The sequence below is a fragment of the Nannospalax galili genome, unplaced genomic scaffold (genome assembly GCF_000622305.1).
Source record: "Nannospalax galili isolate Female #2095 unplaced genomic scaffold, S.galili_v1.0 scaffold105, whole genome shotgun sequence".
NCBI lineage: Eukaryota > Metazoa > Chordata > Mammalia > Rodentia > Spalacidae > Nannospalax > Nannospalax galili.
In genome coordinates, this window is record NW_008354502.1 from 1,449,060 (window position 1) to 1,474,520 (window position 25,461).

The 25,461-nt window shown below is 38.8% G+C and overlaps 1 protein-coding gene and 1 long non-coding RNA gene across 2 annotated transcripts in view; one reads left to right on the forward strand and one right to left on the reverse strand.

Moving 5' to 3' along the window:
- Positions 1-17,084, reverse strand: part of LOC103748928 (structural maintenance of chromosomes protein 2) — a 52,757-nt gene extending 35,673 nt beyond the window's left edge. The window contains 11 exon segments of the mRNA XM_008851709.3: positions 777-936; positions 2,105-2,338; positions 8,743-8,892; positions 9,093-9,326; positions 9,779-9,823; positions 10,023-10,133; positions 11,249-11,287; positions 12,781-12,903; positions 15,111-15,260; positions 15,826-16,049; positions 16,894-17,084. Coding sequence (XP_008849931.2) covers positions 777-936; positions 2,105-2,338; positions 8,743-8,892; positions 9,093-9,326; positions 9,779-9,823; positions 10,023-10,133; positions 11,249-11,287; positions 12,781-12,903; positions 15,111-15,260; positions 15,826-15,993 — 1,414 coding nt within the window. The 5' untranslated portion in view covers positions 15,994-16,049; positions 16,894-17,084.
- Positions 17,085-17,329: 245 nt separating this feature from the next.
- LOC115067454 overlaps positions 17,330-25,461 on the forward strand; it is a 26,156-nt gene continuing 18,024 nt past the window's right edge. The window contains exon 1 of the long non-coding RNA XR_003846870.1: positions 17,330-17,526. This is a non-coding gene — a long non-coding RNA (uncharacterized LOC115067454). The remainder of the gene's footprint in view (positions 17,527-25,461) is intronic.

Consider the following 25,461-nt stretch of genomic DNA (forward strand, 5'->3'; position numbering starts at 1 on the left):
GTTTTAACATTAGTAACATCAGTAGCCACTAAATTTCAATGACTTCCCTTTGAAATACTTCATTAATATTTAAGGGGAAAAAAATACCAATTAAAGACATACAGCTTAGCATTTTCACATAAAAATCTTGACATCAAAAGAATTTTCAGATTGCTCTTCAGCTTTAATAAAAGTATATGTTGATTTTATCATTTTAAAATATAAAGTTTAAATCTCTTACTTGTATGCAAATCGAAGATTGGGAAATCTGGCTAGGAGTGCTTCGTATGTTTCCTTCAGTCTACTGATATTGCAAGACAGCTCCCTGTGCTTTTCCAGAACTCTTTCCTCTTTATTTTCTGAGGGGTAAGTCATAATTGAAGCCAAGATTTAAAAACTTTACTGTTTAAGGAAACCACAACTATAACCCCTATTTCCAAAGCATTCCAGGGAGCAAAACATAAATTTCTGATATTAAAGAAAAAGGCATGGTTACCACCAAATTTCTATCAAGTGTCAAATGGATATATTTCCAAGATCAAATCATAGTTTTTATTCCCAGAAACATGTGAACTGTATGCCTGCCAATGTGGAAATACATGATATACAGTCATTTTAAAGCATTTAAGTTACCAAAGCAAGAAATTCTCAAATATTTAGAGGGCTATTTTATGTATTTTTATGAAGTACTTATGAACATTTCTTAAACTAATGTCCACTGACAGGTTTAAAAACAAAAACAAAAAAAACTCCGCTTCACTATCTCCTCATGAGTTGAATTGTCTTTAAAGCCAAACCTTCATAATTTAGCTTCTTCATTTCAGTTTCAAGTTTTTCTTGAGCTCTTTTTACAGCTTCTAAAGCTTCTTGATCTTTCTTGTAACCACTGTCCATCTTCTTAACTTCTGCTTGCTTAGTCTTTAATTCTTGTTGGGCATGTTTCAACTTCATTTGAGCCTGTGATGAAAAGATGTAACAAACTCTATGAGGCAGATACTGCTAATAATTAAATGGATAGAGATTCAAAATGGTTTAATTAAATTAGTTCAAAATTGAAAATATAACTGAGTAGTCTCCTGGATTAATATTCAAAAGATCAATCACAATATTCAAAAGATCAAACACTTTCCTGTATTTTTGTCTTTAAAATACTTATAAACAAATTTATGATTAATATTAATCATTAAATAAGCATGAAAATCTGGTTTTATAAGTAACAAAAATTAAAAGTATTTATAAAATATCAGCCATGTTTTTTTCTAGCTCTTTGCGTTTACTTTCCTCACTTGCTAGATTTTTCTTCTTGAGATCAAATGCACTTTGAGATTATGAAAATTCTATGAAAGAATAGTTGGACATAGGTTTTATTTTGTTAAAAACACAACAGACAGTTGTATACCACATTTGCTCTCCTCCTTTCCACCTAGGTGCTCATAATTATATGTGTGTATCTGTGTAAGTATTATCTGTTACTAGCACAAATGCTATACTGACTGATGAGAACTAAAACAGGTGTATCTGTGTAAGTAGTATCTGTTACTAGCACAAATGCTATACTGACTGATGAGAACTAAAACAGAAAAGTAAGCTGACAGAAATGTAAACATACAAATCTAGATTTAAATGCTACAACTTCTGAAACTTATGATTCTGAATTCATACTGAACACTGGTCCTTAAAACCAAATTTGTATCCTAAGGGTATCTCCTCCCTACAACTAAACAATGACAATGTTTTTTTTCCCTAACACCCTCTATAATAAATTAACAGAAAAAGTAATTTAAAACTTTTATACTACAGATTTCTTACAAACTTACCTATCAGCTCTGAATAAAAAGATGAAAATACAGAATTGAAAAAACAGAGTAGTATCAATAAGCAAGTTTCCATATAAATATTTTTAAAGGAATACATACATGCATACTCCAAACGTTGCTACAAATGAGAAAAGCATTTACTATACTTAGACACTAAATTAAGGTAATCTATGTTTTATAGCATCCTGACAATCTAACAAATTCCCTGATATTCAACTATTTTCAACATTTTGTAACACTCCAAAGCATGAGAAAAGCAGCTTTTTAAAAACAAGAGTTTGCACACGGTGCTTAATGTCCCAGTTTACCTGCTTGGCCTCTGTCTGGGCCTTACTTATATCGTTTTTACAGGCTATCATTTGACCAGCGAGAGTTGCTTCTGCTCCGTCCTCACTGCTGGACAGGCCAGCGGAGACGGCATTGAAGTGCTGCTGTGCCGCGGCCAGGGCTTCAGCATCTTTCCTACTTGCTTCTTGAAGGCCATGCAGCCCATCTGTTATCTTTTTAACTTCCTTTTCCTTTGCTGCTAATGTCTTAGCATCCTTCAGAAAAATTTCAACATGAAAATACATTTTAGAAAAAAATTCAATTAACCGTGTTATTAACTTTCATAACAATTTGAGGGGCGTACAATACGAAAATACAGTAAGGAAAATAAAAGTAATTTAAACATCGTAACTTTAAATACTGAATTCTCACTCTGTGACTCACTGTTTCAGGTATGTGATGTCTAATACAATACCTGAAAAACTTTTTTTCCTATGTGATAGTAAAACCCAAGAGAAAATGAGGTAAAAAGCTATTACATATTTACACAAATCATTTGAGGAGGCTAAAAATCAGTTCTTAAGTCTTTAAAACTGAAATGCCAGCCATCCTACAACCAAATTTAAAAGAAGAAATTTTAGGATTAAGGGCATGTTTATGAAAATATTTTATAAGGCAATAAGGGGTATAACAAGAACTGTAGAAAAAATATTGCTAATATTAACATCTTTTAAGTAATATTAATCAGATATATGACTTGGTGTTAACCCTGAAAATATGGGGAGGGGCTCTCTGATTTACATAAATATGGTCACTTGGCTAACTTGTGAGAGTCATCTAATATTTACTAAGTGCTTACTGTATACTGGACACTGTTCTAAGACATTAAAGACACAGACTAAAAACCCCCAAGCTTAGGGAGCCTGTATTCTGGGATGGAAGACCTGGTAAATACAAAAATAAAGCAAGGTCAGGGGACAAAGTAATTGGAGCTGCTATTTTCAGAATAAAAAAAAAAAAAAACCAGTATGAAATGACATTTGAGCAGAGGTCTGAACACACAGTGAGCATATAAATAGATGCCATTGTACTTGATAAGCCACAGGGCTTTGAGAAACTGTGGGTAAAGCCAAGCAGGAGAATGTAAAAGGGGCCAGAAGCTAGTCTGAAGCACACAGAAAGCCACCGAAAGAGTTCTGATTTAATCAGGCATGACTGAAATGTCTGAAGGATATGCACAGGACTGATGTGATTCAACTTAACATTCTAATTTTGTAAAGATCAAACTCTAGAGCAGCAAGAGCAGAGCAACTGATCACGTCAGTATTGCAGTAGCCCTAACTGGAGGTAATAGCAACAATGACTGGCAGTGATAGGATGTGACAGAAAAATGGCTTTTTAAATTTTATTTTATAAGTCAAAAGAACTTATTCTTGGATTTGATAATTTGAAAGAAAATGGGGAATCCCAAACAACTCTGGGACTTCTGGCCTAAGTAGCTGGGTGAAGGTAGTGGCACTAAATGACACTGAAAAATTCAGGATAGGTAGAGAAGTTACGAATTCCACTGTGACTATAGTTTTACACTTTATTAATCACACAGGCAAAAATATTAATTAGCTGGAAAAATGAATATAGAATTTGAATGTGTGCATGTGTATTGGTTCTGTTTCTTTAAAGAACCCTAATAGAGCTTCTATGATTAATTACCACCACCTGTTGAATGATTTCAATAGATACGCTGTAACCAGCTCACAGTAAATGTGCTTCCAAAACTGTGGATCCAATTCCATTTACTGAGGCAGAAGGAAAAAAAAAATGTACAAATGGGAGAGTTTAGGACAGGATCACATTTTGGGATAAGTTATATAACTGCCTACAATCTGAGCATTTGAGAGATGGAGGCAAGAGGATGAGATGTTCAAGGTCACGCTTGGCTACATACTCACAAACCACTCTGTTACAATTTATCAGCCTAGTCTGGATAGTAAAAAATGGCCTTTGGGGCATGGAGACTAGGTTACCACAACAGGCTGAATTGAATGCCAACAGCACTTAGCAAAAATATTAAGGAAACACCCTAGATACAGTGTAAATAAAATTGTTTGCAATGGTGGAACCAATGAATAAAACCAAAGTCCAACAGCTAGTAAGCTGCTTCAATGGCATGTATTTATCCCAAATGGATGTTCTCCTGCTAAAGCTGTCAATTTTCATCAGAGCTCTTTGAAGCATCAGATATCGGAAGTCATTCAAAAAGCCAAGGCCCAAGCACTCCTTTTAAACCCCAAGAGCCTGGTAAGCCTAATGGAGTTATATGTATCTTCACCTCTGCAAATGCTGGTTGGAATCTGCACAAACAGTGGGATAGGTAATGCCAAGTCTGGGAAGCTGACGGACAGTAGAATCCTGTATGGTTGGGTAGGCTAGGGGTGTCCCTAAGTATCACCTGTAGGAACGCGATGCACCACTGGGTCAGCAGCTTAAAGCTGCATGCTAGGCTCACAAGGGAGCTACTAGGAGGTGTAAAGGACTGTGGACTTAAAACTACTGGAAGATCATACAAAGGACTCACTGCTTATAACAGAATGGTAATGGAAACTGGCACCTGACCATGGCAGATAACTGCTTTCACCATTATCACTGCTTTGGCAACCTAGTGGATCTCTCAAAAATGACATGTCAGAATACAGAAGTGATGTAAACTTTCTGTTTGTCCAACTGGAATTCAGCTCTTGCTGAAGCCCAGGCAGAGGTGACCTAGAAACAAGTACACCAACTTGCTTTTTGACCTCCTTGGTAAATGCATTTGGATCGCTAGGATCTGGGCAAGCCAGTGCTCTAGGCAGGCATGATCATCCCACATCCTGCATCCAGTAGTGGGTATCCTGGGCCTAGTGAGATATATTCTGGCTGTAGCCCAACAATGCTGCACTGTGTCAAACAAAGTGTTACACCAATCTAGAGAGAAACCTCCTCCAGACTTAAGGTTGGCCCTAGGCAAATGAACTATATTAGCTTTGCTAAAAGGGCATCTGGGTCAGAGGACAGATTGCAGGAGTGAATTTTCCCCTTTCTGGCTCTTAGTCCCAAGGAATGGCTGTAGAATGCAATGCTGGTAATGCAATGTTCTAAGTTATGAAGAGACTGGCTGTAGCAGCCAGGGCTTTATTCCAGTCTTGCCCTAGAAACTGACAGTCTTAAAGTATTTAGTCTAGTGCCTTATATAACCTTAGGGTATAAAACCCAGGACAGGCTGCTGCTGGCTATGGTTGAAATGCAGATGAGATTCTACCAGCCTTGGGGAAACTTCTAAACTTGAAATCAGCTCACAATAAATTCTAGACACCTGCTGCCTTTTAGTAACTATAAATAAAAAATCTGATTCACAAAATATTTTATACATACATATTTTGCCTTATTAGATTTGTTTCCTAAAAAGTTAATAACCAGACAACGTGCACAGTAAAAGTGCTTCGCAGAGTTCGTGGAAAGAGTTAAGCTTAATAGTTAAGAGTTAAGCTGGGTGTGGTAGCACAGGCCTTTATTCCAAATACTTGGGAGGCAGATCTCTGAGATTGAGGCCAGGTTGGTCTACTACAGCATTACTAGGCCAATATAATAGTTATACCTGAAATAAATAGCCTGAGTCTTAACTTTAGTTTGTAAGAGTAGACCTGAACTTGGAGGGCATCCATTCTTCCAAATGTCTCCTGAAACTGTGTTGCTTAAACCAGGCCTCACCCATATTTTTATTCAAAAAACTTTTCTCCAGCTTCAATTGAGGAACTACGAGCTTGGGCCCACATTCATCTTACTAGACAATCTTGTCCTTTCACCCCTCAGCCTAAAATATTTCAAGCACACAACATACTGCATTTAGCCTACTTTGATTTGATCATTCTCAACAACACTCACATTCATTTACTATCTTGGGTAGAAAGCAAATTGAGGCTCCTGGGGGATCAAGCTCAGGTTCCCAGGTTGTAAGAGCACATGGCTCAGTGAGTTATTTACTTGTATTATCTGAATTCTTAAAGTATTTTATCAGTGCCCTCTTTGATTTTATTAAACATTCTTACGTGTTTTTCAGTTCACTATTTCATTCAATTCACATTCACTGGAGTCTACTGTACAGAATAGGAGGGGAATTTGATAGAAATATTTTTTAAAACACCAAACTGAAATTTTAGAAACCTCTACCACCCAAGGCCTAGGGGGCCACTGTGAAAAAGGGGCAGAAAGACCTAAGCGTCAAAGTCACTGATAACCATAAGGAAACAGTCTTCCAAAGAGCTGGGAAATAACTCAATGTGATCTCATAGCAATGGTGACAGCATGCACGAGTACAATGTAAGCTCAAGCCAGATAAAATCCCAGCACAGATATGGGGAACTGGGTAAGAAACCCCAGCCCCACCTGAGGAACTACTGGAAACCAATGGCTGCTGGGGAGAGTTGGTCTCTTAAGGGTATGACTCTTGATACAGAGGACAGACCCACACTGAAGGGCTTTTGGGGCCACATATTTGACTCTTATAGGTCTTGCAGTAGAAAGGGGGTGCAGACTGGGGATGTAAATATGATCAAAATATATTATTTGAAAAGTCCTCCAAATTAAACGGAGTTGAAGAACAAAACAAAAAACAACAACAAAAGAGTTAAGAGAAAGCATAAACATGTAGACAGTATTTAGAAAACATTTAGACAGTATTCAGAGCTGCAGAGTGAAGCAAGTGTAAACAGAAAATATTTGTGCAATCACCTGGGGCATACTAACATTTCCAGATCTAGAATAAAGAAGACAGAAAAAGAAATAATCAGTAACTCTGTGCTGAAGCTAAAGGGCACAGAAAGATTAAGGAAAATATGGGTCCAAACCAAGGCAGGTCCACACATTTAAAGCTCCACCTCAAGATGAAGAGCCTTAGGCAATCAATGCATGCTGAGGGGGATGGGGGGAGGGGGAGGGGGAGTCAGTTTCTCCAGGGACTAGCTTCCTGAGAGGTAATCTTAAGTGGGCAACCCTAAACATGTATATACATGAGCACCACTAAGGGAACTCAGTGTATTTTATATGTGCATATATGTGCATGTGTGTGTACGTATGTAACAATAGTAATCAAAGAGGAGGATAAGGGACAAGAAATTGTGAAAGGGGGTATTGGAGAACTGCAGGGGGACTGGGTGGGGAATAAAAATACAATACTCATATATGAAACTCTCAAAAAATAAATATAGGAATAAAAAAAATTCAAAGAAAGGAAGAACTGATTTTAGCAGTTGGGTGCCACAAACCAAAGAACCATGTCACATTTATACTGCTTTGACATCCTGTCCACATTTTTATCTCTATGTTTATATTGATTTAATTGTATTTCTGTACAGCAGCATCTGATAGGATAGTATGAAAAAATATTGTATTTTGTCAATTTTTAAAAATAATGAACATGCCTATTTTCACTCAAAGGAATCACCTTTAAAACTTCCATGTGCTCCATTACCTACTGAGATCATTTATTCAACTTCTTGTTACTATGAGTGAGCCACTGTTTACCATGCCTTGCAAAGGCTGTTTCCTCTAGTTTTACACTAGTTTCTATCTTATTTTTACCTTCTGAGGGGCCTTATTTTCACAATTCCATGTGTCTTCAAATTATAGATATTCCTTTCCCACTGTTCTTTTTTTTAAAAAAGACAGTCTTATACTGAAGCACAGGCTGGTCTAAAATCTATACCTTGGCCTCCTGAATGTGGGATTCAAGGGGCCAGCCTCCTACCTGACCCTACTGAAGTTTTACCACTAGAGTATACCTTTAGTATACCAAAATCAAGCCCCCACCCCCATTCTTCTATCATTTCCCAGTTAGCACTTCTTTTCTTTGCAATGAAATGTCTCTTATGTATGAGGGCCTGAATTCAATCCCTAGCACCACATAAACTAGGCATCATGGTATACTCTTATAAGCTTAGCACTTGGGAGGTGTAATGAGAAAGATCAGAAGTTCAAGGTCATCCTCAGCTATTTAAGTTTGAGACTAGTCAGCAGTAGGACCTCATCTCAAAAAGAAAAGGAACAGTCATGTTTTCCTGTCATTCTTTAATTATTATGCGATCACAGTCTAATCAGGACCTCATCTGGCCTTCAGGACAACTTACTGGCATGATTTCCTTCCCTCATAGCTTCAATGCCCTTGTTCATTCTTTCTTATGGCCTTCACCTTCTACTGGGTAAATTAAATTTCAGGCCTTCTCACACACACTCATACCATTGAAGATTCCATTCCAACCTCATGAATCTTACCACCTGTACAAAAATAATCCCCCTTCATCTTGGATCTCAAATTCACATCCTGGGCTGTCGCCAATGACAGCTCAATACTTTTAATAGCTACCCAAGCTTGAGTTCTCAAATTATTCACTTCTTCCCCTTAACTCCCAATCTTCTCCCCACTTTACTTTTACCCCATCAGTTACCAGTGTCCACCATGCTATACATTTTACTTACTACTTATTTTATCTTTTCTCCCACTGGACCCAGAAGGCAGGAATTTTCTCATTTTTCTTTTTCCCCACTATTGTATTCCCAGTCCAATTATATTTAACCCTTAGTGGACACCAAATAGGAACAGAATGGACAAATAAACGCGCATTACCGGAAATTGACCTTATTTGCTTACCTCAACCATGTTTTTTTCTAGCTCTTTGCGTTTGCTTTCCTCACTTGCTAGATTTTTCTTCTTGAGATCAAATGCACTTTGAGATTTAGTGTTAACTCGCTGAGCCTCTGCAAGAGCATCTTCTAAAGACCGAAGGACTCCTCCTATTTCCTACAATCAATGTTCACAACTCACATCACCTCGTTTGTATGTGTTACCAATTTCTTTTTTGATTTTTATGAAACATTACGTTTTACAAGTTATATCATTACTTTCAGATTAACAAATCAAAATGAAAAACATTGTGCAGTGAATCCTAAAATTGTAGTTTTTTTTTCACACAGTACACTACTGAACTTATATGTTCCAACCTTATCTCTTCTTTTTTCCAACTCTTCTATTTCACGATTAAGTGCCTTTATTTTTTTATCATTCTCTGACAATTCTTCTTGAAGTTTTAATATTTTATCCTGCATTTCTTTTAACTCTTCAGCTGAGCGTTCTTTTGTATCTTCAGCCAGCAGGAACTGATAAGCAATATATAAACGGCTCAGGTGTTCTATTTCTCGCATTACTTTTTGGTACTCCAAATAAGAGGATCTTTCCTGAAAGAGAAGTCATAAAGAAGAGTAATTCAAACTTCATACTTTTTAAACAAACTTGGAAATAACCTTACTATAGCAACATTTACCAATTTTTTTTATAGGATCTAATAAATTTAGATCAGAAGGCAGAAGCAGGTGGACATCTGCTGAGTTCAAGGCCAACACAGCAAATTCTAGGCCACCCTGGAAGAACTACATAGTGAGTCCAAGTCTCAAAAAAAACAAACAAAACAACCCCCACCCCACCCCTCAAAAAATCATTACAACTTAGCACACAGGAAGTATACATCATCTGCAAGTAGAAATTGTGGAGTACTAATTTGAACTTATTTCATCTCAGAGAAAAATTCCCAGCAAATGGTACACACTTCATAAACACTGATATGCCTTCAGATCTGTCACCAATTTTGAGAACTATCCTAACTGGCTGTTACCACACATATAATATATACCTCTTTTAATTTTTGAATGGTTGGAGTAATCTCTTCTTCAAGTATCTGGAAAATGAAGGAAAACCAGTATTTTTAATTCATCAAGTACCAGTAAAAAACTCTTTTAAGTGTTTTGGGTTTTTAGAGACAGTAGCACGAAAGACTATGGAAAACAGAACCTGAGAAAAAGAAAATCTTCCCCTTGTAAAGCAGAGACTCCCAATGCCAAGCTCTTCTCCACACTCTTCTGTGTAAAATGAATTACCGTCTTAATTTCTTTCAGCTTGGCTTCCTTTTTCTCTATCGTTTTCTGGGCGGCTATTTTTTTGTACTCATACATTCTGGTTCCAGCTGCTTCTTCTATCATGGATAAAATCTGGAACAACAATTATATTGTCTTAATCCAAAACAACGTGTCTACTGGAATTGACATTAACTGCATCGATAGCCTGACCACCCCTCTAGAATCTTACTAAAGTAGTACACACTGGACTAGAAACATTAAGTACACAAAGTGTATGTTATTACCATAACCCTAACATTCCAGGAATATTCTGGTTTCACTCCTGTATCAAAATCAAATCTTCTGCTACACTAATTTTGCAACATTTATCTCTTCTAAAATTGAAGGTAGTGATTCCTCTTTTCTTTCAAATAAAAGTTTAAAAAGAATAAAGTAAAGGTAGCTCCATTCAGCTTGCAGTTTGTTACATTTCTACTTAAAACTGAAGCCCAGACTTCATCACTGTCTGACAAGGCTGAAGCAGGTCATAATCTCTTCCTAACTGTGGCACACACACTAATAACTTAATGTTCTGTTTCTATTTCTCCATTCAGAGTAAGGGTTGTGTCTTATGGCATCACTAAGAATTAAACAGACAATGCAAGTGAAAAGCATTCTGAGAAGGGAAGTATGAACAAAGACCGTTTTATGTAAGAACTACTTTGCCAGCATCTTTTTCCATTGCTTCTATTCACCTTCAGTCTCCATCTCAAGATTATTTCTTTTGTGGAACATGCTATGATTTCCACATGTCTGGTAGGTTTTAAATTAGAAAATTTCCTCTACTATATTATCTAAATAAGATAAACTTTAACTTATTCAAATAGAGTAGTATGACCAATTATCAGTCTTTTTAGCTCTTCTCACTAGAAAAATATCTAAAGAGTAAAAATTCATTTTGTCACATCAATTACTTTCAGAGCTGTTATAGGAGCAGCATATTCTATGAAATGACCAAACTTCACACAGATCTTCTCTTAGGCTTTTCCACAGGGTAAGTCCTGACATGTTATCATTTGAGCTAGACTGCTTTACACAAAATGTTCTAACACTGGACAGTGTTAAATGTAAAGCCACTTTGTTAATCATTCTTAGAAAATGTTACCAAGAACGGTAATGCAAGAACCTACTTTTAGAACCAGACTGCCCAATAATTTAGAAGAATGTGCATAACTGCCATTTTTACTGCTCATAAATAGTAGTCTTACCTCTGGAGGTTTCATATTTAACACTTTTGTAATTCGGCCCTGAAAATAAAACAGTGACAATGTGATCTAAATAGGCCATTCACTCTCCATTCATATAGAAGCTGCTGTATCTCACTGGTGATACAAATTAAATTATTAAATGATACAAATGACAGCAGTACAAATGAAACAAAGTTAACTTGGGATATTTCTGAAACAGTGATAAAAATGTAGAAGTATGGGATTTTAGTTAGATATGTATGTATATAAATTTTAGGCTTATTAAGCATTTCTTGGTATTTTTGAAAACAATCCAATATACCTTCACAAAACCAATGACGTTTCCAGGCCTTACATAGAACATTTGATTTCAATGCCAGAAAACCATCAATTTTATTCATTTCCAAAACTAAAACCAAAACCTTCACATCTATGTAAGTCATGATCCAGAGTCACCTGAAACTATCAGTTCTGAAACTAGAATACAGTCAATATATTTTTATTCTGGTTATAATTTGAATGGGTCCCTCATAGTTCATGTGCCAGAGACTTAATCCCCAGTGCATCAGTATTGGAACACGGGACCTAATAATGTGACTAGTGAAGAGACTGATGGTACTGAGAGTGGGTTGTTCCTGAACAGGTACACCGCATTGCTTAGAAAGGACTCAGCCTATGGTATTTTCTGATAGCAATATAAAATGGACCAAGACATGGCCCATCAAGATCTTGACACTGACTTTGCTGTCTCTCAAAGGATGGTTAGATGTCAGTCTGGTAAAACAATGCTAGAAGAAGGGAACATCAGCCTTTACTTTTTATTCACTTAAGTATCATTCAGTTTATGCTTGAAATATTAAAATACTTTAAAAATAATTATTTAAAAATAATATGCTCTGATGCTATGGTACAGATACCAAGCACTTCTCCAAAAGGCTCAGGAGTTGAAGGCTAAGTCCCCAATGAAATGTTCAGAGGTGGGGCTTCAGGGACATACTGTATCATGAGGACACTAACCAAATCAATGGACCAATCCATTGATGCATTCACGAGTGGACTGTTGGAAGGTGGATGAAACTATGGGAGGTGGAGTTTCACTGGAGAAACTGGGTTGCTGGGGCATGCCTTGAATGGCTATCTTGTCCCTGGCCACATCCTCTGTGGCTCTCTGCTTCCTGGACTCCATGAGGTAAGTAGCTTTCCTCTGCTATGTGGTTCCACTATTTCTTAGCCTCACCTCAGGCCTACAGCAGTGTGGCTGGCCAACTATAGACTGAAACCTTGGAAACCAGGAGGCAACATAAATCTTCCCTCCTCCATGTTACTTTCTTTGGATGTTTTGTTAGCTACAAAAACCTGACACATGAAAATTTATTTTATATTTTAGCACATAGTACCTTCATAGCTATAAAATTAACTACAACAAAATACAATATAACGTTAAATACAAATTCAGAAAATGGAAAGAAAAAATGGACACAAAATAGCTCCACAATTGTCCTAAATAATACTGTCAAAATTATTATGAATGTCATAAAGATCAGACAAGATACCTGCATGATGAGAAAGTGAGGGTTGTTAACATTCAGGCCAATAGAACAAAAGAGATCCTGGACTCTGGTGTTGTTAGCGTTGACGCCATTGATCAAATACTTATTTCTGCCACCAATAACCACCTAAAATGGAAGCATTTAACAAATTTTAAAAGTATATGACTACCTTGCACTAAAATGATAAATTATAGATTATTACCTTGCATCATTTCTATTCAATCAACAGTTAACAAATCTAGTCCCCAATAAGTAGTGGAAGAAAGGCGTCAACAACAAAAGGAGTAGTAATTTGGGTTAGGACAACTCAGCAACTTTTGCTAACTAGTTATGTAATCAGGCATAAGCCTTCTAAACTGACCTTCCTTGGACTAATTATCTCAGGTCACTTCTAGCTTATGTTTCCAAGTATGCATACAATGTATTTTCCTTTCCTGATCATCTTCTGAAAAATTTCCACATTCAGAGATGTTAGTATCTGTTGTCTTCCAATTTTCAATGGGAACAGAAGCCAGAAACTAAAAGCTAAAGACAAGTACTTTGGTATGAATGCTTGACAAGACTCTATAAAGAGTTAACAGACACAACTTTTGACAACTTCTAAGAATAATGAGTTTCATTTTAGGCTCATTAAGAACAAGACATTCTAGACCATTTATTCACCCTATTTAAACACTAAAATTGTCCTTTGTTGGGTATTATCATCTCATCTACCAGATCTTGAGATACTCACAGACAAGATTTGTTCCTCATAATTACATATGTATATAGATAGATATTGTACTATATTCAAGAATATCTAATGCCCATCAAATAACTAATTAATAGTAAATAAAGTGAGTTTAGTTTCTTTCCTGACAGGATTATTAGGGTGGTAGTATATAACAAATGTGAACACAACTAGTATGCCCATAAGTAATTTGACAAAGACTTCATGAAAAAACTTTCATAGTACAGTCTCACGACCTGAATAAAGATAGGAGACAATATCAAGATTAGGCATAGACTTTGGAACAATTACTGAAAGATGACTGTTTTATGGCTACTTATGACAAAAAGATTTCACCTTGATCTAGTAAACATTTAAAAATCTGCTTACATACAAAAATGGCAGCAACATAGCTAAGTAATAACATGAACAGCAAAATACACAGTAATTTCATACAGACTATGCTGTGAACACTGGAACAACAAATTATTTAAAATGAAAGAAGTGGTAGTAGTGCTGTGCAGATCTTCTCTTACCCATTCTGCCACACACAATCTAAGAAGCATGCAGCTAAATATATGTATTCGTGTATGTATAAACATAGATATGTGTGTGCATAGATAAACACATATATACATGGGAGGGGAGAATGAGAGAGAAGGGATGTGAGACACTGCTGCATACTTGGTGTGATCAAGCAAATGAAGGACTCTGAAATATATCTAGTGATAGAACTGATGAGATTTCATTTAGAAAATAATTTACACCTGCAAATGACTTAAATATTAAAACACAGAAATATGCTGGTTAGTTTTTGTCAACCTGACACAATTAGAGTCACCTGAAAAGAGAGAATCTCAACTGAGAGGCTGTCTTTATCATACCGGCCCGTGGCCATGTCTGTAAGGGATTTTCTCATTATAGAAGGGCCGAGCCCACTGTGGGTGGTGCCATTCCTGGGCATGTGGGCTTGAGCTATATGTGAAAGGTAGTGAGGCAAGCCAGTAAGCAGCGGTCCTCCATGGCCTTGGCTTTAGTTCCTGCCTTCAGGTTCCTACTTTGGTTCCTGTCTTGGCTTCCCTCCATGGTGGCCTTTTCCCTGTAAACTAAAACAAAACTTTTTTCTTCCCAAGTTGGTTTTGGTCAGTGTTTTATCATAGGAATAGAAACAAACTAAGACAAAAAAAAATCCGATTTTTATCTTGGTACTCTCATACATAAAAATTTAAGTCACCAAACTTTGGCTGACTTTTTAGTAACACCTAGATATGGTAGATAGCAAATTTCAGGTAACTGGAGGTGTTCAGTGCCAAAGAAGAATCAAATATAGTTGAGTGTTTACATGAGACAGAAGACTTTCCCAGATCTCTTCCAAGCCTCTTAAAGATTGCTAAGTACTAGATGATATAATTATGGGGCCACTGTCATATACACAGTTCACCACTGAAATACCATTATGAACTTCAAGATTATAAGAAAGATATTCTAAAGGATTCTAGTCAGTACTCTTTCAGTTTTGTTCATGAACACTGCCCTGGGCATTTTTAACAAAGGCATACTGCCAAACAAGGCATTACACACGAAAAGGTCTCATAATGTGTCCAAATATTTAGTAGCTACTCACCTGTCTTGTTACTGTGATTTCATCATGTGCTTCAAATCCTAAAGGACTTTGTTTCTTGTCAGAATTATCAAAAGTGATTGAAACTGAGGCTTTGGTAATTCCAGCCTGCCCATTTTTGTAAACTAAATCTTGTAAATTAGAAGCCCGCACCTAGAATTAAAGAAGTACATTTACAAAAGTTCATATTGTACAAGAGAATCATTAAAGATGTCTTGTTTGGAAAACCTATCCACATAGTACACATTAAGGCAACAAGCACAGGCAGTCGCATCCATTGGCAAGGACAGCAAGGACAATGGGAAACAGCCTATAATGGGTGCTTTTCTTTAAACTGATTTTGCAAAAATTAATTTGCAAAACTTAAGAAAACAGGGTCTATGATCTTTACTAGTTATCCAATCCATTAGAATACTCTAAAAGGGCAATATAAAGGGGGGAAGAGGAAGGACAGACTGGAATGAGACTGAACTGAAGTAACAGTGCTGGGTGGCTGTTACTCCCATCTAAGATGAACCGTAGGCAATACCTGTAAGCTTCTATCTTCTCATCTAACAGAGAGAACAATAGTACTTTGCTTAAGTGGTTGCACTGAGATAGAACATTCACATGAAGTATAAACCTGAAAATGGAGAAACGATTTGCCACAGTCTGCAGAATTTCTAAAGATTCCCTAGCCAAACTTCATTTCACATAAACCAGAAAGTTCACATTTTACCTGAGACAGGTTGGAGATGCCCAGCAGAAAGCAGATGGAGTCCAGGATGTTAGATTTGCCACTACCATTTAAACCAGTGATAGCATTGAAGAGGGGGTCAAAACCATTGACTTCAGTCCTCTGTGCGTAGGACTTGAATCCCTCGAGAATGATTGATTTAATATGCATTTTAAAATACTGTCTTGGGCTGGTAAGCCTCGTTTAGATAACGCCACAAGCCAGGTCTGTACAGAACAGAAATAACACCATGTAAGTGGAATGTAAAACCTGGAATCATAGTGAAGCTGACAAAATAAGCAGGAGTGACAGCACAACAAAAATAAAACATAAACTTACCAAACTACCTTCTAACCTAAAAATATCCAAGGTTAGCCATTACTTGAAAGCTAAACCATTCAAACCTGAAAGTTGTATTGTGTTCCACCTTAATCATAGTCTAGCTTATTTGACATCTCACTCCTTCAGTCCACAAATACGATTTTCTCTGATACACTGGAATGGAAATCTCCTGTCTCTGCAGGGACGTCACCTTACTGAGGTCCTTCTTGACCTCCCTATGTAAAACAGCACGACCACTCATTCCCCTCCTCCGTCTTTGTCCTCCGTGACATTTACAAAGGCTGACACTAAACGGCATTTTTCGGTCTACCCAAGTCACCCTAAATTCCACGATCTTGGCCCACGTCCATCGTTGTACCCCAGAATGAGCTGCACATTTAGTTTGCTAGGAAATCACTAAACACTTTTCGAAAAGATCGCACCACTTTACATTCTCATCAACAACTCACGACTAGTAAACAGCAGCAGCCTGGAAGCCAGACTCCCAGACCAGCGGCGTCGGCAGAAGCCGAGGCCCTGAGCTGAGCCTCTTTCCACACAGCCTTGCTTTACCGTGCTCCTTCGCTTCCCTCATCTTTCCTTCCCCACCCCTTGGCCCCAACTGTAGCGCCGCAGAGCAATCAGTCACGATCCCTAATCACATCCGGAGGCGCCTCCTGGATCGCCGCCCTCCTCCCCAGCTCATCTCCCGCCCGATAGCAGGCCGGGGCCTACGGGCCCGCTACGCACCTGCTCCGCGCTACCTGGCCTCCCGCAGAGCTCCTCCGGGTCGCAAGGCGGCCGGTGAGGCCCCTGACCTGGGCGTGGGCGCTATCAGGCGAACCCCACCAATCCCACCACCAGCGTCCCGACGTCTACCATCCTCACACCGGTACTAGGACCATCAAACACCCGCGCCGGAACTATTTATTCCTTTGAATTTCGGCGCGAGCTGAGGACCCCGCTGCAGCCGCTGAGGTCCTCTATGGGTGCCAATGATATGCCTGACTAGGGGGTTTCATCTTTTGCCTCAACTAGAACGATCAAAACTACTAGGCGATAGGAGATAAGAGTCTTGACTTTGAGGGATCCAGCACGACAATGTCGTGGGCATGATGAGCGACAACGAAGGTGGTTTCTGCTGACCTTGGCGTCAGGCGTACACTCGACAGCCCGCACCTCGGGCGGGGCCTGAAGCGCCGCCGGCCTCGCCTACCGTGTATCACCCGCGGGCCTATGCTGGTGCCCCTCCTTCAGGGCCTGGCGGGGTGCGGTCTGGAAATTGTGGTAGCGCGATGGGAAGGACAGTTCTGTGGACACCGGAGACAGGCGCACTTGAAGTTAGTCCCAGCCCAGAGGAAAACCTGTGCAGGGAAGTAGTAGGTGCGGAAAAGTTGTATGCTGCACTGTGGTCGACCTAACACTTTAGGAAATGTTTCACGCCCCTGGTATTTGCGGAATTCTGGCTTTCCTGAGGCTGTGTTCCAAGAGCTTTCCAAAAACCCTCAGTAGCTGTCCTATGGAATCTGGCGTTTCGTGTTTTTTTTTTTTTTTTTTTTAGATAATTGATTCAATGAAAGGTTAAACGATGTTTAGTGAGTGAAGATTTCCCAGGCAGCCTAGCTGCAGTGTGTTTTAAAATATCTGCATCTGCTTGTTTTACTAGTAATACTTGATCCTGTTATAGGTGTGTATCTTCAAAACGACAACAAAAGGTGTTAGCTTTACATCTGAGCACACTGCATTGCTACTGAGTTGGGAAGGGCAGTGAGTCTTCCGCTGTTTGGTTTTGTATAGACTTGAGACCTGTGCACTATTTTAGTGTGTCATGGTCCTTTGGAGTTACTGCGATACTGTAAATAGTGTTTGAACAGTAGGAATTTATTTCTCATAGTTTGGGGACTCTTGAAAGGTTCAAGAATAAAGTACTAGCAGAATCAGTGTGTTAGCGAAGGCTTCTTTCTGGTTGGTAGCTGTCCCCTCACTGGTGTTGATGTGCTTCCATGCCTAGTTTATAAAGGCTAACTAATCAACTCCCCTAAAAGTTTACACCTGCTAATACCATTGCTTTGGGATATAGGATTTCCAGATGTGATCATTGCAGAGAGGAGTGGCGAGTTCCTTTAATCCCAGCACTTGGGAGCAGAGGCAGATGGATCTTGAGTTGGAGGCCAGTCTGTCTTAGTTCAGGGCCAGCCAGGGATACATGGTGAGATCATGTCTCCAAGGGGAAAAATATGAGAAAATGTGAACACTGAGGGGACAAGTCTAGACCATTTTAATGTTGCCTATTTGGACCTAGGATGGCTTTGCAGTAGTTTGAACCAGTTTCAAGTGACTAAGAATGGGCTTTTGTTTTGAAAGTGTTTTCCAATTTTAGGTAAATATTACAGTTTTTAAAAAAATATTTACAGTTTTTTAAGAAGCAGTGCCCTATCTATACTGGTATGCTGCCTACTTTCCTTGTGATATTAGCCAGTTTGTCCTGTGAATTTAGCTAACACCAGATTGGTATTTACTTTCAGCTCTACTGTCTTTCTATGGTAACTTAATTTTGAATAAAGAATTTTAATTTTCCAACAATTCTAATATGGATTTTTCCAAATTTTATAACCTGTTTTGGGGACAAAAATGTTAGGTATTAAGACAGATATTATCAGCCTTTTTGGCTAGTTCAATAGATTAATAGCTAGGGGATATCCTTAAGTCAAATGGATAAAACTTATAGTTAGGTATACTTTTATTAGGATGTATTCATCATATAAAATGATGGAAAATAATGTTTTCATACATGTATATACGTTGCCCATTCCATTATCCTTCTGTCTTTCCTCACCCATCATGTTAGTAACCTTCCTTGTTCCAAGTAGTTCCCATCCTACTTTCATATTAAAAAAAAAAAAAAAATCCAGATTCCAGGGCTGGAGAGATGGCTCCGCAGTTAAGAGCACTGTTTGCTCTTACAGAGGACCCAGGTTTGGTTCCCAGCACCCACATGGCAGCTAACAGTGGTCCATAACTCCAGATCCAGGGCATCCAACAACTTCTTCTGACCTCTGCAAGCATTGCACATCATGAGTGCAATAAACTCGTGCACATAAAATAAAAATAGCAAAAAAGTATTTTCTTAAATGGAGATTCCACATACAAGAGAAAACACAACGCTTATCCTTCTGAGTCTGTCTTATTTCATGTAACTTGATGATCTCTAGTTCCATCTATTTTCCTGCAAATGTTGAAATTCATTCTTAAGATAATAAAGCCGTGTGTGTGTGTGTACTAAATATCCAGTCATCTGCTGATGGACACTTAATGCTGATTCCATGATCTGTCATCTACCATATGATCTAGCTATATCACTTCTGTCTGTATGCATACCTGAGGGAATCTTAAGTCAGCATACAATAGAGGAACTTGCACAACCATGCTTATTGTAGCACTATCAGTACACTTTTGCCAAATAAGGACATTGAAATGTTTAATCCCATTACAAATTATTTATTAAAATTGCTAACGAAGGTAGAAATCAGTCTTATTCTTGGTACATTCCAGAAATAAGAATTTCTGCTGTGTATAATGCAGGTGGACTTGAGGGAAAAAAAAATCACTAAGAGATGTATGGCTTCTGGCTCTGCCTTCTGAAGTCACAAGTAGAAAATGAAAAGACACAGAGCCACTGACCCTCCACTATTTGGAGAGGAGCAGGATGGAGACAGAGCTGCAGAACAGATTCAGCCAAATTGGAACTCATGTATTTGGTTCTGCCAATATTCTTTAGTTCTTAAGGACTGGAACATTTTAAAGTTATAATTCTTTAATTATGCAGATACTACCATTCAGTTGTGTTGCGGGTGGAGTTTTCTTTTCTTACAGATACTTTTTAGGATTTTTTCCCTATCCAAAGACCCAGGAAATGAACAAACTTCATCTGTTTCCCAGGATAGTAGGTAATGTTTCTCCAGTACCAATGGTTGGCAGTTCTTTAAGGACCCAGTTTTTACCTAATGGCCTGGTTGCAGCTCCTCTGTCTCATCAGAGCACTAAATCTAGTATTTAGACACTAAGACCTAGCTACTGAGGGCTGGAGGTACAGTTTGGTGATAGAGAATATAATTAACATGAGTGAGGCTTGGAGCTCAAGCCCCAGCACTAAACAACAGAAAGTTCCTGAGGCATGTAGCCAAGAGTGAAATGGAAGGCTTCCAGGGTGTCAGTTCTTGCTTTCTGTTCTTTATGATTTTGTGTCTGATGCTGAGAAGTCCTTCTTTTGTGGTTGTTTTAACAATGATTACATTTTATCAAGTATTTCTATGAGTTTTTAAGAGGAAGCTCAGTGGACCATGTTGGGCTGTCTGATTTGCCTTCATGAAAACATCAGTGATCTGTTTTGCTTTTGCTGACTCTAACAAAGTTTCAGGTTCTATATTCAAAGTAGCTATTCCTAAAAACCAGTAATTACTAAAGAAGTCTAGTACCCTGTCCTAAGGAAATATTTTCAAACATCCAAAATCAAGTCTGAGCTTACCTATTTTATACTTATCATTCCATATTTCCACTTACTGTTGGCTTACAGCCGGATCTGCCCAGGTCATCCCTCCGCAGCACTGTGTCACACCCTTTCCTGCTATTGAGATGTTGCCTCTTCCGCAGGTCTTGTTTTCATTTAGTAGTTCTCTCTATCATGGTAGTTCCTTACTATTTTTTAATTATTATTTCAAATACACATCTACCTTCCCCTCTCCCAGTTGACTTCTTGCTGTTTCCTAACTCAGTTCTTACCAAATCCAAACAGACTCCTCATTTTTTTCCACAAGCTTTGCTTCTGCAGTTGTATCACTTCCCCCAGTTATACCATTCTGCAGCCCTTCATAGTCACAAGTAACCTGTCTTCAAATTCTAACCTCAATTCTTACTTCAGCAAGACTTGGTAGCTGCCAGTCTCTGCCCGTTCTATAGCTCTACAAACATGTTTCTAGATTAGATATGATGGCTCTCTTCTGTAGTGCCCTTGATGAAAGTTTTAGTGAACTTTAACCTAAGATGAAATGCATGGCCTTGTATTATCTGTTCTCAAACTTTTTTTCCAGTTGTCTGCTGCTTTTTTTTCTTTATATTATCATCTCTTTTGTTTATTACTGTAACCAAGGTAACAAAACAGAAAGTGCTTCAGTAATTTGGTTACTGAATAGATGAAACTAGACATTTATAGAACATCTCCATTATGCCAAGAATTATGTGAGGCACCAGACTGAAGATGACTGTGCGAACTGCATTTCTCATTGCTGTGACAATACATGACAGAACTAATATAAGGGAAGAAGAGTTTGTTTTGGCTCACAGTTTATCAGAGTGCTGTGGGTCATGGCAAAGACGATTTGGCAGTAGGAGCAGCTCATGGCTGAAGCAGTGGTAGTGTGAGGTGGCAGGTTACTCTGGCTTTCAGAAAGCATGGAGAGACTCAACTCAGACTGAGGCCAGGATATAACCTGAAAGCCCAAGACCTATGTCGCCAGCTCAGCCCTATGTAAAATGGTACCACAACCTCCCTAAGCAGTGGCACCGTTGCCCCAGTGACATGAACTGGGGAACAGCTATCCAAACACATGAGGCTGGAGTGGGGCACATTTTACATTCAAACATAACATTCTACCACTGATCACATAGCTCATGGCCATTTCATAATATGAAATCAATTCAGCCCCACTTCAAGAGTACTCATATTCCTTAGCAGCTCCAACATGTTCAGAACGCAAGGTAGTCTCTTGACAGCTGCTATAAAGCCCAAGCAACTTACTTCCAATATATAGTGGCACAGGTAGTAAAGATTTCCATTCACAAAGCGGGGAGCAGAAAAACGGCAAGGAAAGGGCAGACTAAAGCAAGATCAAAAAGCATCAGGGCAAACAAACCTTGGAGCTTCACATCTATCACCCAAGTCTTGTGGCATCATCTGAATTCCAGAAGACATGGGTGGCCCTGTCCCTACAGACCTGCTGCCTGTAACAACTGTGGATGCATCTCTTGGACTGGCTTCACTTGGTGCCCACAACTTTCCTCAGCTGACGCTCCGCCCCGTTTCTTGGGATCTCCACTGCAATATAAACTTCACAGCTTCCTGCACGCCTTTAATCCCAGCACTCAGCACTCGGGAGGCAGAGGCAGGCGGATCCCTGTGAGTTCAAGGCCAGCCTGGTCTACATAGTGAGTTCCAGGACAGCTGGGGCTACAGGGAGACCTTTCTCAAAAAGGTCGGAAAAAAAAAAAGGAAAAAAAAAAAAAAAGACCAATCATGTTGGGATGCAGATTCTGCTGCACAGTGTCTGATTTCAGTGGCGTTGGCTTTCTAGAACTTCCTTTAGATTGCCATCACTTTTGTGCACTGTTCTAACTAAGCACCAACAGATGATGAAAAGAAAATTCTTCAGGTAAGCCTCTATGACACTGTAACTATCATATTCCATATCCCTAAAAAATCAGCACCATGTGGAGGGGGCTAAAGTGTACTGCCAGCTCAAGCGGTTGCCTAACCCGAAGAGGTGTAGTCTCTGCCTCCTCGGCTGAACCTGTGAAAACATTTCCCTGTGGCCCTGTTGGAGCAGAATGTCCTAAAAGCTCTATCATCTCAGGTGTCTTGAAAAAAGTTTGTTTACAGATTTTCTCCCTAGACCCTGCAGTGTATGCAGTGTTGATCTCAAACTGTTGTCCTAGTGGGTAGTCTAAGGTTTCTCTCTAGTAGGGCTAATCTCTTTAGCAATTTCCATAGCTCTGTCCTTAGCCACTTTTCCCTCAGCTTCATTTCCTGAACCATTAAACCCGCTGATGCTGTTTTCCTCACCAGACTGCACATTTCCACTTCTTTCTGCTTCACTTGTCACTCATCATTTTCACTGTAAACCTGAACAAAGGCAATGAGTAATAACCAGCCCGCAGCCTGGACACTAGACTGTCTTGAATTTTCTTCACCAGACAAATTAATCCATTTCCTTTTAATTCCAATCCACTCTAATTTCAGCACATGGCAAAATGCAGTCAGATTCTTTGATAGACTGTTACATGAATGATTTATCCAAGTTCCTTATTTTCCTCTGTAACTCATGAACACAGCCTCTGATATTTGCATTTCTGTAGGCATTCTGGCCTTTTGCACTTCTACCAGAATGGCCAGTGAACTCTGTTTACAGCATGGTAAAGCTTCCCTAGTCCACAGCTCCAGACCCTTCCACATACTCTCCACAAACCAGTTCCCAAGACTTCAGAACTACATGATAGGTTTATCACCCCCTCACAATTTTCTGTATTTCTTCTTGCTGCAGAATACTTGATAACAAAAAAGGAAGGATTTTTTTAGGATCATGGTTTAAGAAGGTATAGTCTGTCATGGTGGGGAAGGGATGGCATGGGGGCAGCTCACTGCTGAGCATTGGGAGCTTGAGTCAACTAGCTGCATCACAACAGTCAGGAAGCAGATATTCTCAGGCCAGTACTGGGCCAGTCTGTAAGGTAAAGCCTGATTGCCACTATGGCCTACAGCCCTACAAATGACAGCTAGGCCCCATTTCCAAAGGTTTCAGAACATATCACACACACATACACACACATATGGTCTATAAGTGAGTGTGTAGAAAACATGTATAAAGACATTAGCCATACTGGGGCTGGAGAGATGGCTCAGTGGTTAAGAACACTAGTTGTTCTTGCAGAAGACCTGGGTTTGAATCCCAGCATCCCCATGGCAGCTAACAACTGTCCGTAACTCCAGTCCCAGGGTTTCCAACAGCCTCTTCTGACCTCCATGGGCATTGAACAAGTATATTTCTATTTCAACCCCCTAATATGATCCATTTTTAAAACAATTATTTTATAGCTGTTTGTGTATTTCTTTAATTCTTCATCCTCTATTCCTTTTGAGATATACCTTTCTGATACACCTCAGTGCCAAACACCTAATAAATCTTAAGAAGTTTGATTGAGTATGAACAAGTTCATGATGTTCCTTTGTTGCTTTCTCATTAAGATGAAGGGAAAGACTAGTTTCAAAGTGTAAAGAAGACATAAAAACTAGATACTGGAATATACAGTATATTCCACAAAGTATTCAGTCTTTTAAGGTTTAGCAAGTTAATGATAACAACCATTTATCTTTGATCTTATACTGAAGACCTAAAATAGTACCTGCTGGCAAAATGGTTCATTTGAGTAAAACCATCAATGAGTGCTGCAGCATTCAGAACACTCCAGCTTTGGGCTTCGGAGAATCCTCAGCACCATGTCCTTTTCCACGGGTCATGTTCTTTTGGCCTATAAAGTGAAAACAAGCTTCTGGTATGTTATAGCAATAACCGCAATTTCATAAAATTCTAAACCAGCATGGTGGTATGTACTTTTAATCCCAGCATTTAGGAGGTAGAGACAGGAGGTAGAGACAAGAGGTTCGGTGTTCAAGGTCATTCTTAGCTATAGTGAGTTTAAGGAGAGTGAGAAACATGAGAATTTGTCTCAAAAACAAATAAAAATGAGAAAGAACGAAATCCAAATATCACCTCATTAGCTGCTGTCATTGTATAACCAAAGCCTCCCTTTGTGCTCCTTATGTACACAGACTTATCTTCATGTTTTTTCCCCTGTGTTCTTAATTTCTTTTTTTAATCTTTTATTTATTTTTTTATTTTATGTGTATGAGCATATTGCCTTGTAGGTATGTAAGTATATAAGTGCACCCGTGTCACACAATGCCTGTGGAAGTCAGAAGAGGATGTTGGATCCCATGAAAATAGAATTATGAAAAGTTGTTAGCCTCAGTGTGGGTGCTGGGAACTGAATTGGGGTCCTCTGCAGGAGCAACCAGTGCTCTTAACCACCTGTTTAACCCTTAGTTTCTTTTCTTATTACTATGCTAAAATACCATGATAAAAGCAGCTCAAGGCAGTTTATTTTTAACTCACAGTTCAAGTGTACAGTCAACTATAACAGGGAAGTGGAGGCAGCATGAGCTTGAAACAATTGGTCATATCACATCCAAAATCCAGAAACACAGAGATTGCATACTGCTGCTCAGATCTTTTTCTAGAATACTTACATAGTCCAGGATCCCAGCCAGGGAATAGTGCCACCCACAGTGGACACATCTCACTTCAATTAATACAATCAAGGTAATTCCCCACAAGCACCCCAGAGGACTACTTCTTGGGTGATTTTAGATTAGGTCAAGTTGTCAACATTAACCATCAAACCCACACTGTCACCTTGTTTTATCTAGAAACTTAGCATCCAGGCAGTCCCTGCCAGAATTATGCATGATATGTGTGTATATACATATAT